The 12,597-nt window shown below is 44.9% G+C and overlaps 1 protein-coding gene across 1 annotated transcript in view; it reads left to right on the plus strand.

Annotated features, from left to right (window-relative positions):
* Nucleotides 1-5,856, plus strand: part of LOC149451861 (uncharacterized) — a 48,858-nt gene extending 43,002 nt beyond the window's left edge. The window contains exon 8 of the mRNA XM_089690042.1: nucleotides 5,013-5,856. Within this exon, the coding sequence (XP_089546168.1) occupies nucleotides 5,013-5,024 (12 nt within the window). The 3' untranslated portion in view covers nucleotides 5,025-5,856. The remainder of the gene's footprint in view (nucleotides 1-5,012) is intronic.
* Nucleotides 5,857-12,597: the final 6,741 nt, after the last annotated feature.

Raw genomic sequence — 12,597 nt, forward strand, 5'->3', positions numbered from 1 at the left:
GAAACTGAACTGACGCTAGAATATGTTAAGGGAGAATTAATTGATGAATTCAGCAGAAGAAAGGAAAATTTGCATAGTGAAGAGAACGAGAGACCAGAGGCAGCTCTGAAGGTGCATGAAGGCAGAAGACAAAGCAAAGAAACCAGGGTATGTATTCGATGCAAAAAGGCCGGTCACCTGAAAAAGAACTGTTCAATCTGGAAAGCTGAGCAGCAAAAGCGGGAGCTACCCACAAGAGAAAGAGCTAAAGCGGTCATGAAAGAAAATGAAAGTGCATCATGGAGTGGTACTTTTAAAGTGACTCAGAATAGTACCTCACATGGATGGTACATTGATTCAGGGGCAACAAGTCACATGACAAGCGACGAGACATTCTTCACAGAAATTTATTTTAGTGTAAAAGATAAAGTCTTCCTAGCAAATGGGAAAAGTATTACAGCGGAAGGTAAAGGTCAGGGATTTCTGAACTGCAAAACGCCATCAGGGGGCAAGCAGAGCATCCTTGTAAAGAATGTTCTATATGTTCCAAGTCTAGAAGGAAGCCTCCTATCAGTTAAAACCCTTGCAAGCAATGGACTTGCTGTCCAGTTCAGAGGTAATGAATGCACAATTCAAAATGGAAAGCAAATCCTAGCAAGAGGAAGATTAAATGAACATCTGTACAAAATCGTCACTGAAAGTGAGAAGGCTAATGCGGCAACTCATAGCCCACATGACAAGTGCATCCACCTGTGGCATAGAAGATTGGGGCATTGAAACCCAGAAGCTATAAAGGACTTTGCAAAGAGAGGTCTATCAGAAGACATGAAAATATTGCCTCGCCACACACTCAGCAAGTGCACGTGTTGCATCAAAGCAAAGGCCACCCGAACCTCTCTTCCACAGACCAGTCAGAGTAAAACCATTAAACCCATGGAACTGATACACAGTGATGTGTGCGGACCAATGAAAAACATCACACCTGGCGGGAACAGATATTTACTGACTTTCATCGACGATTATTCCAGGTACACAATAACGTATCTAATGAAGCACAAAAGTGAGACATTAGAAAAACTTCAAGATTTTGTAGCCATGACAAGCAACAAGTTTCAAAGGAAACCTGGAATAATACGCACTGACAATGGAGGGGAATATATGAATAAAGAGATGGAATCATACCTAAAGAAACAAGGTATTATACACCAAACAACTGTACCATACACTCCTGAGCAAAACGGTGTAGCGGAAAGAAAGAATCACACTCTTGTAGAAATGACCAGATGTATGATTTCGGACGCTGCCTTGCCTAACAAATACTGGGGAGAAGCAATAATGACTGCAACATACCTACAAAACAGGCTCCCATCAAAAGCTATTGAGAGTACACCATATGAAATGTGGAATGGATCAAAACTCAACGTAGGACACATCAGAGTGTTCAGCTGTAAAGCATATGTCCACATTCCAAGTCAGAAACGCTCCAAGTTGGAGAACAAAGCCATAGAAGGCATTCTGGTGGGCTACAGTGAGCAGAGTAAGGGATATAGAATCCTTTGTCCAAAGACCAACAAGGTCACAGTAAGCCGTAGTGTTTATTTTGATGAAAGTGAAGCACCAGATAATACAATTCTTGAAAAATGTGGAGAGGATTTACGCGCTGAATCATCAAGAGACACTGACCCATGCGAAGCAGGACAAGAGCCAGAACAAGAAGTGGAACTTACAATCAACGAGCCAATAGAACCCACTGAACAACAAGAAATCAGAAGATCCTCTCGAATGACAAAAGGGATCCCACCCCGCAGGTTATCATACGCTGCTAAAACACATCAAACACAGGAGCCAACATCCTGGGAAGACATAGAAACTTTGCCGAGAAGGGAAGCCGATCAGTGGAGAAAAGCAGCTGAAGAAGAAATAAAATCACTTCAGGAAAATAAAACTTGGTCACTAACAGAACTCCCTCCCGGTCGCAAAACTATCGGAAACAAGTGACTGTTGCACTCTCTTCAACTGAAGCGGAATACATAGCAGCAGCACATGCATGTCAAGAAGCCATTTGGATTCGTCAACTTCTACTAGACATGGGACTGAATATGTCACAACCCACACCCATCATGGAAGACAATCAGGGATGCATAAAGCTTACACACTCTGAGAAGATTAACCCAAGAACCAATCACATTGATGTAAGATATCATCTGCTCAGAGACATGCAAGAACAAGGGGTTATCGACATCCAGTACTGCCCATCAGAGGAGATGACTGCAGACGCACTCACCAAACCTTTGCCAAGAGAACGTCATTGTTTTCTACAATATAATTCTACAAGAGACTAAATGTCATATAATTATGCACATGCCGTTGAGAAGGGGTGTTGGGAATGCAACAGCATGTACTATAATGTACTGTATATAGTATTGTGTTATTATTGTGTTAATATCACTTGACCAGTAGATGGCACTGTACACTAAGGTCACTAGTTGTGCATATGTGTAAGACTTGTTGGTTCTCTCTCTTCCTCTCTTCTCTATCCCTCTCCTCTCCTAAGATGTCTGCTAAAATGTGTTCTGTATGTTTGCAACTTAAGCCACATAAGTAAAGTAACAGTATTCTGCCTCATCACAAGCTACCAGTGTCTTCTCTAACACATAACCAACAATACTGATGGAATAGACAAACATTTCACAAGTCATTTCCAGTGACAGTAATAGAAAGTATCCTAATAATGTAGGGTGCAGCTGGTATATTTTAGGTGAAATGGTAACAGGAATCCTAACAATTGGCAAGAACTGTTATATATTTGGATTATTGAAACAAAAAGGAATGGGATTTTCTAGGTGCATGAGTTACACGCCAACACTAAGCATCAATCACAATATTACAGTGTATATTGAACAATGCATAAAAGAATTCTAAAAGACAACTAGTTCAATTCCATAATACACAGCTCAAAAAAATTAAAAGGTACATTTTTCAATCAGAGTCTAGCATCAAGTCGATGACACTCCTGGGATATGGATCTGGTCAGGTAAGTAGCAGAGGATCTGGTCAGGTAAGTAGTAGAGGGGGGTTGTTCATCAGTTTCAGCTGCTTTGGTGTTCATGAAATTAACAACAGGTGCACTAGATGGGCAACAATGAGACAACCCCCAAAACAGGAATGGTTTTACAGGTGAAGGCCACTGACATTTCTTTCCCTCCTCATCTTTTATGATTGTTTTTCACTAGTTTTGCATTTGGCTCGGGTCAGTGTCACTACTGGTAGCAAGAGGCCATACATGGGCCCTACAGAGCTTGCACAGGCAGTCCATCTCCTCCAGGATGGCACATCAATACGTGTCATTGCTCTCATCTGTGAAAAGCACAGGGTGCCAGTGGTGGACCTGTCAATTCTGGTGTTCAATGGCAAATGCCGATCCAGCTCTATGGTGCCGGGCAGTGAGCACAGGGCCCACTAGAGGACGTCGGGCCCTCAGGCCACCCTCATGAAGTCTCTTTCTGATTGTTTGGTCAGAGACATTCCCACCAGTGGCCTGCTGGAGGTCATTTTGTAGGGCTCTGGCAGGGCTCATCCTGGTACTCCTTGCATTATCAGTAGAGATGAGCGAATTATTCAAAAATTTGATTCGGCTGATTCGCCGAATTTGCGGGAGAAATTTGATTCAATGCGAATTTATTCGCTGCAAATTTAACTTATTAAAAGGGTTTCTAGGCTTCAGAGAGCCTTTATATTAGTGCAGAACACTGTACCTTTAATTTAAATGCCCTTGGAGTCTGCTGGGGAAGAGAAATAATACTGTCAGTCAGTATGACATGCAGATGAGTGCCGTTGATCTTAGAATCACCGCACACTTCACTCATTTGGGCAGTCACGGGGCACGACGAAGAAGAAGAATGAAAAGAAGAATGAAAAGAAGAAGAATGAAAAGAAGAATGAAAAGAAGAAGAATGAAAAGAAGAATGAAAAGAAGAAGAAGAATGAAATGAAGAAGAAGAAGAATGAAAAGAAGAATGAAAAGAAGAAGAAGAAGAATGAAAAGAAGAAGTAGTATTCCAGTACAGCAAAAAGTGTATCTGCAGAGAGCTCCGCTATTTCTGACAGTTCTCTGACAGTTCCTTCACATTTACAACGGTTGAAACATTGTATCTATTTGTTTCCGAATAAAAACATCTGTATCCTAAATGGAAACAAATAGATACAATGTTTCAACCGCTGTAAATGTGAAGGAACTGTCAGAGAACTGTCAGAAATAGCAGAGCTCTCTGCGGTGACACTTTTTGCCGGCTGATCGGGGAAAATTAGATTCGTGCATCCGAAGTTTGCTAAAATTCGGATTCGGTGCGAATCGAATTTTTCCTAATATTCGAAACGAATTCCACTTCGCCAAGTTCAATTCGCTCATCTCTAATTATCAGTATAGATATCCAGCACGATATTTTCCCCAACTGAGAGCTAATGTGTTTTCAAAGTGTTCCATTAATATTTTTGAGCAGTGTATATATCCAGTAGGTGCCATATTGATGGTTTTGAATTTAGAAATGCACCTAGAAAATCCCATTCTTATTTCTTCCAATGATCCTTATATGCTACAAGGGATGAGTTGCAGTTAACTCGCATCTCCTGGTTATTGTATGTTATATATCTGGTTAAACATTATTATTACACGGGATTTGCTGTATATAACACCAACAGTTTGCACAGCACTTTACACGTAACTTTAACTTAGTGTCTGTAGACCTTTCCATATACCCAGTGAAGTGACTGGCCTCAGGTGATACACAGAGATGAAACAAATTCTCCTACATGAGTTGTACCTGTTTACCTGCAGTTCTTTTTTCTACATTTTTTCAAAGTGCAGAATTTACACATAAATTTGTTAGTTGGAGAAGGGGACTTGGGGATCTGATGTCATACAATGCACAGCAAAGAGCTGAGTGTTATCTGAGATCTATCTGAATCCAGCTGACACCAAGCAGGTCTCAGCATTTGTTTTCATTGTTCTCTACAACTATTTTTGTCCATCTCAGAACCCCAAATGATGAACCTGGAAGGAATGTCAGATAATGAAGACTGGATAACAAGTGACCAACAAGAACAAGGCACTGGGGTGTAACAAGAACCACATTCCATACTTATTCCTTCCCATTCTTCTATGAGAAAGTTCCAGTCAGAGGGTAACACTCCGGACTGCAGTTATCTTAAGGCACACACCTCTGGAGATATCTGCTTTTAGACAGCACCCCACATTTGACAGTCTGAGGATATCAGGATTGATGTCATACCTCTTACTGGAGTTCTACGAGACACTACAGCTTTCCTTAGACGTAACAAGACAAGGAATGACATACTTGTATTACTATGTAAGCAATATGTATCCTAGAATGTGTTTACAAGGTGCAAACGTAGATTAAAAAGTGACATTTAAGGGTTTAGTGAGACATTTCTGTGTTTTGATGCATGCCCCAGGCACAGGTAATCCAAAAGATCGTTCTAAAATCATTGACATCAATGGAGGTGATAGATTTTACTACTTGTGGTGAAGCTCTACAGGTATGTAAGCTGCTGACACATTTCAATTCAATTTCATCCAACAGATGCTGAATTTTCATTTCTAAGTACACCTTGCAACTGGTAACTCCACCTGAAGTGGAAGTCTACCAAGATTTTATAAAAAAAAAATGTACTTTTATATTTTGTTATGTAAATTTTATATAGGAAGAATTCCAATTATTACATTGCGCAAATAAATATTACAATTCTACAACTGAGACATGATAAAGTAGCCATAGAACACACAATAGATCATTATGTACATTTTATTATTATACGTATTAAAAAGATCAATGAGTTTATTTGCCAAAAAACACATTACTTCTAACATTAGGAGTGATTTTTTTTGCACTTTGTGATTTGTTTATCTTCTGGACAATGAATGTGTGTACTGCATGCCATGCCTGTGGGAAATGCAACCAAATCCTTAAAAGAGATTACTGTATTTTTTTCTCCATAAGATGCACTTTTTGTCCCCCCCCCAAAAAAGGGGGGGAAATGTCAGTACAACTTATGGAGCGAATATGGAGCGGCTGGTCCAGTATTTCCGCCGCTGCCACCATGTAAGAATACCGGGCCGGCTGCTCAGCTGTTCTTTCCTGCAGGACCTTACCTGTTCCTCGGTCCAGTGCTGTACAGTTTTCCCACACCGGCTTCTTCCCGCGCCGGCTTCTGTGACAGCCGGGTGCCCACTGCGCATGCGCGAGAAGCGCTGCGCTTTGTCAATGGTTCGGCGTCTTCTGGGACACATGACAGGTCCCAGAAGACGCTGGGCCATTCACACAGCACAGCACTTCTTGCGCATGCGCTGTGGGCACCCGGCTGTCACAGAAGCCGGCGGAGTAAGAAGCTGGTGAGCCCACACTAAAAGGAGGACAGCTCCGCAGAAGTGGGAGCGGGAACCTGTCACATTCAGGTACCCACTTCCCCTCCCTCCCAAAAGGTCTGCAGTCTCTGGTCATCTCCTGTACTGTGTCCGCAGTCTCTGGTCGTCCCCTGTACTGTGTCCGCAGTCTCTGGTCGTCGCCTGTACTGTGTCCGCAGTCTCTGGTCGTCGCCTGTACTGTGTCCGCAGTCTCTGGTCGTCTCCTGTACTGTGTCTGCAGTCTCTGGTCATCCCCTGTACTGTCCGCAGTCTCTGGTCATCTCCTGTACTGTGTCTGCAGTCTCTGGTCGTCCCCTGTACTGTGTCTGCAGTCTCTGGTCGTCCCCTGTACTGTGTCTGCAGTCTCTGGTCGTCTCCTGTACTGTGTCCGCAGTCTCTGGTCGTCTCCTGTACTGTGTCCGCAGTCTCTGGTCGTCTCCTGTACCGTGTCCGCAGTCTCTGGTCGTCTCCTGTACCGTGTCCGCAGTCTCTGGTCGTCTCCTGTACCGTGTCCGCAGTCTCTGGTCGTCCCCTGTACTGTGTCCGCAGTCTCTGGTCGTCCCCTGGACCGCGCCCGCAGTCTCTGTTCGTCCCCTGGACCGCGCCCGCAGTCTCTGGTCGTCCCCTGGACCGCGCCCGCAGTCTCTGGTCGTCCCCTGGACCGCGCCCGCAGTCTCTGGTCGTCCCCTGGACCGCGCCCGCAGTCTCTGGTCGTCTCCTGGACCGTGTCTGCAGTCCATTGGTTCAGAATATTTTTTTTCTTGTTTTTCTCCTCTAAAACCTAGGCACGTGTTATGGAGCAAAAATACGGTAAATGTCTTAGGAAAGTAATTCAAGCATAGCTACAGTAAGACGTTTAACAACTCCTGAAGAGAATACGGTCCCTGGATTGTCTCTCCACATTCTAAGTCAGGGGGTTTATTTGCTAAAGCTGGAGGGTGCAAAATCCGGCTCACTTCTGCATGGAAACCAATCAGCTTCCAGGTTTTGTTGCCAAAGCTCAATTAAACAAGATGAAGTTAGAAGCTGATTGGCTTCTATGCAGAAGTGAGAGGATTTTGCACTTCCCAGCTTTAGTAAATGAACCCCAATGTGTCTTGATAGACAATTCTGCACGCTTACTTTCTGGCTATATAAACGATTGTTAGAACCGATACAATTAGGATCTCTTCTTATATTACAGAGAGAATGAATGAGGTTGTAGTCTGCCTGACAGTACAATAGATAAAATGACTGCCTTAAAGCGGAGTTCCACTCAAAAGTAGAGGCTCCACTTCTTTGCCTCCTCCCCCCTCCTCTGCCATATTTGGCACCTTTTGGGGGGGAGCGGATACCTGTTTTTGGACAGGTACCCGCCCCCACTTCTGGCTCACTTCACCATGGCGAAGTGAGTCGGAAGTTTGGCCCCCTCCTTCCTCCCGCAGTCTCCTGGGAACTTTCACAGGTCGGACCAATTAGGAGGTGCAGCGGGCTTCAGGCTGTAAAGTCGCAAGCTGGCACAGCCTGGTGCCCATAGTTGTGATGCCAGCAAAGGGGAGAAGGGGCGGTGTGGGTGAGAACATTGCTGGACCCTGGGCCCCTGCTGACTTTTAATAAACACAAAAATGGCTGCTTTAAGACCCAGAAGTCTTGTTTTAAATTGTTATCAAGATAGTATAGAGTCCCCGACAATCTCTGCACACTGTTGGAGAAGTTCTGAGCAGAAAGGAACATTCCTACATCTCTGGTGGTAATGCCCCCTCATCAAACTATTCTGGGCAGAAGTCTATGACCTGATTACCAGGATTACTCCGTGTTAGCGGATAATCCTCTTCCCATGTTATATCATGACACTCACATGGCAGGGGGCACTTACAAATGATTGCTGATACCTCACCTCCGTAATGCTGGCAAGTGCCTCATTCTGATCTACTGAAAGTCTTCGGTCATTCAGACTGTTAGAGATTTGCTACTGAAGATGCAAGAAAGAAACGAACATTTCTTATAATATTTCGGCCTTTGGATAGACTTCACCTTCTCTGACTCGTAAAAACAATGAAAGTGTTAATAAACTCAGGACCCCGCATTCACTGTATCCGCTCTCCCCGGACCCCGCATTCACTGTATCCGCTCTCCCCGGACCCCGCATTCACTGTATCCGCTCTCCCCGGACCCCGCATTCCCTATATCCACTCTCCCCGGACCCCGCATTCACTGTATCCGCTCTCCCCGGACCCCGCATTCACTATATCCGCTCTCCCCGGACCCCGCATTCCCTATATCCGCTCTCCCCGGACCCCGCATTCCCTATATCCGCTCTCCCCGGACCCCGCATTCACTGTATCTGCTCTCCCCGGACCCCGCATTCACTATATCCGCTCTCCCCGGACCCCGCATTCACTATATCCCCTCTCCCAGGACCCCGCATTCACTGTATCCGCTGTACCCGGACCCCACATTCACTGTATCCGCTCTCCCCGGACCCCGCATTCACTGTATCCGCTCTCCCCGGACCCCGCATTCACCGTATCCGCTCTCCCCGGACCCCGCATTCACCGTATCCACTCTCCCCGGACCCCGCATTCACCGTATCCGCTCTCCCCGGACCCCGCATTCACCGTATCCGCTCTCCCCGGACCCCGCATTCACTGTATCCGCTCTCCCCGGACCCCGCATTCACTGTATCCGCTCTCCCCGGACCCCGCATTCACTGTATCCGCTCTCCCCGGACCCCGCATTCACTGTATCCGCTCTCCCCGGACCCCGCATTCACTGTATCCCCGGACCCCGCATTCACTGTATCCGCTCTCCCCGGACCCCGCATTCACTGTATCCGCTCTCCCCGGACCCCACATTCACTATATCCGCTCTCCCCGGACCCCGCATTCACTGTATCCGCTCTCCCCGGACCCCGCATTCACTGTATCCGCTCTCCCCGGACCCCGCATTCACTGTATCCGCTCTCCCCGGACCCCGCATTCACTATATCCGCTCTCCCCGGACCCCGCATTCACTATATCCGCTCTCCCCGGACCCCGCATTCACTGTATCCGCTCTCCCCGGACCCCGAATTCACTATATCCGCTCTCCCCGGACCCCGCATTCACTGTATCCGCTCTCCCCGGACCCCGCATTCACTATATCCGCTCTCCCCGGACCCCGCATTCACTATATCCGCTCTCCCCGGACCCCGCATTCACTATTTTACCTCTCCCCGGACCCCGCATTCACTATATCCGCTCTCCCCGGACCCCGCATTCACTATATCCGCTCTCCCCGGACCCCGCATTCACTATATCCGCTCTCCCCGGACCCCGCATTCACTATATCCGCTCTCCCCGGACCCCGCATTCACTATATCCGCTCTCCCCGGACCCCGCATTCACTATATCTGGTCTCCCTCACAGTACACAGAACATGCAAATGCTATTGTAGTAAATATAAACTGCTAAATAACTTCTCATCAGCAATATATAGCAGTCTTGTAATTTCTATCAGTGTTCAGCTGAGCGCTGGATAAAGCTTGTAAGAGGAGTTTTTACTGTCCTATGAGGCTGCATGACCCCTGCCCTCTGTCTGGACAGTGCTGATTGGCCTTGTACTAATCACATGCACCCTCCCCCCAAAAAAAATAAAAAATCTTTGGCAATACACACCAAACAGAGCATATGCAGAGTGTCTCATAGTGCTCTGTACTATCAGCAGACAAATTGGGGACAGTAGAAGAAGGGGAGGATCAGAGAAGACGGGATCAAACATCCCTTTTACACAATGCGGAGGATTAACCCCTTCGTTTCCACAGTGAGTATTACCAGCACGCTTTCCTGCATCTACACACTGATTGTACTGTTGGGGGTTTAGTGACTCCAACACAATGACTACACGAGCCGTTCTAGCTGAGACCTAACCTTCTAGGTTGTATCATGTGACCATTCAAGGGAATAGCGAAGGTGTGAATTGTTCTCATTTGTGTCTTTACATGGGAGATGGGAAGGGCTATTTTGACCCCCTCCCCCGGTTTCATTTTTTCTCCCCCTTACCTTCCTTTCCCCCACCCTTTTGTGAGTTTTTACTTCATACATTTTGTATTCTCCACTTTCATGATCACCACTTCCTCTCCTCAGGGAGACAACAGGGAGGCCTGAGTTTGGGCTCCTCCGGTGAGCCTTGTAGAACACCTGAGTAACAAACGAATTGTCTCTACCACTAGAAGTATACATCTTGCATCATCCTCCATGTTTGTTGATGGTGGAAACCCCTTTTCTTAGACTGTATGTGTTTGAGAGCGCAGGCTGAATATTCTGAAGATCCATGTTGGCAAATGTCTGTAATCTGTTATCTTGAAAATAAAGATAAAAAGACTGCTTGTGTAAAACACCTGAAACAGACATCATTTTTAGGAATATGTTACCCACTTGCCATCCTGAGGATGTACCCCCCTTAATGACCAGGACTCTTTTCTAATCAGCTCTACACTATTTCAGCAGATAATTGCGCGGTCATGCAACGCTGCACCCAAACACATTTATGTCCTTTTTTCACACAAATAGAGCTTTCTTTCGGTGGTATTTGATCACCTGTGCGCCATTTTGAAAATTTTGAAGAAAAATTATTGTTTTTACATTCGGCTATAAAAACAATATTTAGTAAGCTCAAAGTTAGTCATAAATTTAGGCCAAAATGTATTCTGCTCCATGTTTCTGGTAAAAAAAAATCCCAAATACATGTATATTGATTGCTTTGTGTGAAAGTTATAGCGTCTACAAACTATGGGAGAGATAATGGAATTTACACCATTTTTTTGCTATACAGCGCTGCGCTAACTAACGATTGCGCAGTCATGTGATACGGTACATAAATGAAATTCATGTCCTTTTTTTCACATAAATAGCGCTTTCTTTTGTGGTATTTGATCACCTGTGCGCTTTTTATTTTTGGCGCTATAAACAAAAAATGTATTTGAGAAATTTTATATATTTTCTCATTTCTGTCATAAAAAAATATCCAAAAAACTCAAATGTCATCATAAATTTAGACCAAAATGTATTCTGCTACATCCCAGTAAATGTATATTTATTGCTTTGTGTGACAGTTATAGCGTCTACAGACTATGGGAGAGATACTGGAATTTACACAGCTTTTACTTTCTGACTGCCCATCACATTTCTTGAGGTGCTAAAATACCAGGACAGTACAAACGCCCCCAAATACCAGGACAGAACAAACACCCCCAAATACCAGGACAGAACAAACACCCCCAAATACCAGGACAGTACAAACCCCCCCCAAATACCAGGACAGAACAAACACCCCCAAATACCAGGACAGAACAAACACCCCCAAATACCAGGACAGAACAAACGCCCCCAAATACCAGGACAGAACAAACGCCCCCAAATACCAGGACAGTACAAACGCCCCCAAATACCAGGACAGAACAAACACCCCCAAATACCAGGACAGTACAAACACCCCCAAATACCAGGACAGAACAAACACCCCCAAATACCAGGACAGTACAAACACCCCCAAAAGACCCCTTTTTAGAAAGTAGACAGCCTAAGCTATCTGCTGAGAGGCATATTGAGTCCATGGAAGATTTATTTTGTTTCCACAAGTTTTTGGAAAATGACAAACATTTTTTTTGTTTATTCACAAAGTTGTCATTTAAATGATATATTTCTTACAAAAGCCATGGGTATATGTGGAATTACACCCCAAAATACATTCTGCTACTTGTATTGAGTATGGGGATACCACATGTGTGAGACTTTTTGGGAGCCTAGCCACATACAGGAGGCTGAAATCCAATGACCACTTTGAAAGCCTGAAGGTGCGTAACTTCCTCATTTCACGTCCTCACTACCTATCACAGTTTCGGAGGCCCTGAAATGCCAGGATAGCCCCAACCCCCCCCCCCAAATGACCCCTTTCTGGAAAGTAGACACCCCAAGAAATTTAAAAAGAGGCATGGTGAGTATTTTGCAGATCTCATTTTTTCTCACAAGGTTTTGAAATATAAAAAAAAAAGAAAAAGAAAAAATATATTTTTGTTTTCTTTCTTCATTTTCCAAAAACGTGTGGCAACAAATGAGATCTACAAAATACTCACCATTCTTCTTATCAAATTCCTTGGGGTGTCTAATTTAAAAAAAAAGGGGTCATCTGGGGGGGTTAGGTGCTATCCTGGCATTTCAGGGCCTCCAAAACTGTGATAG

This window comes from Staurois parvus, unplaced genomic scaffold (genome assembly GCF_062004578.1).
Source record: "Staurois parvus isolate SC_StPar_1 unplaced genomic scaffold, SC_StPar_1.0 ptg000512l, whole genome shotgun sequence".
Lineage (NCBI taxonomy): Eukaryota > Metazoa > Chordata > Amphibia > Anura > Ranidae > Staurois > Staurois parvus.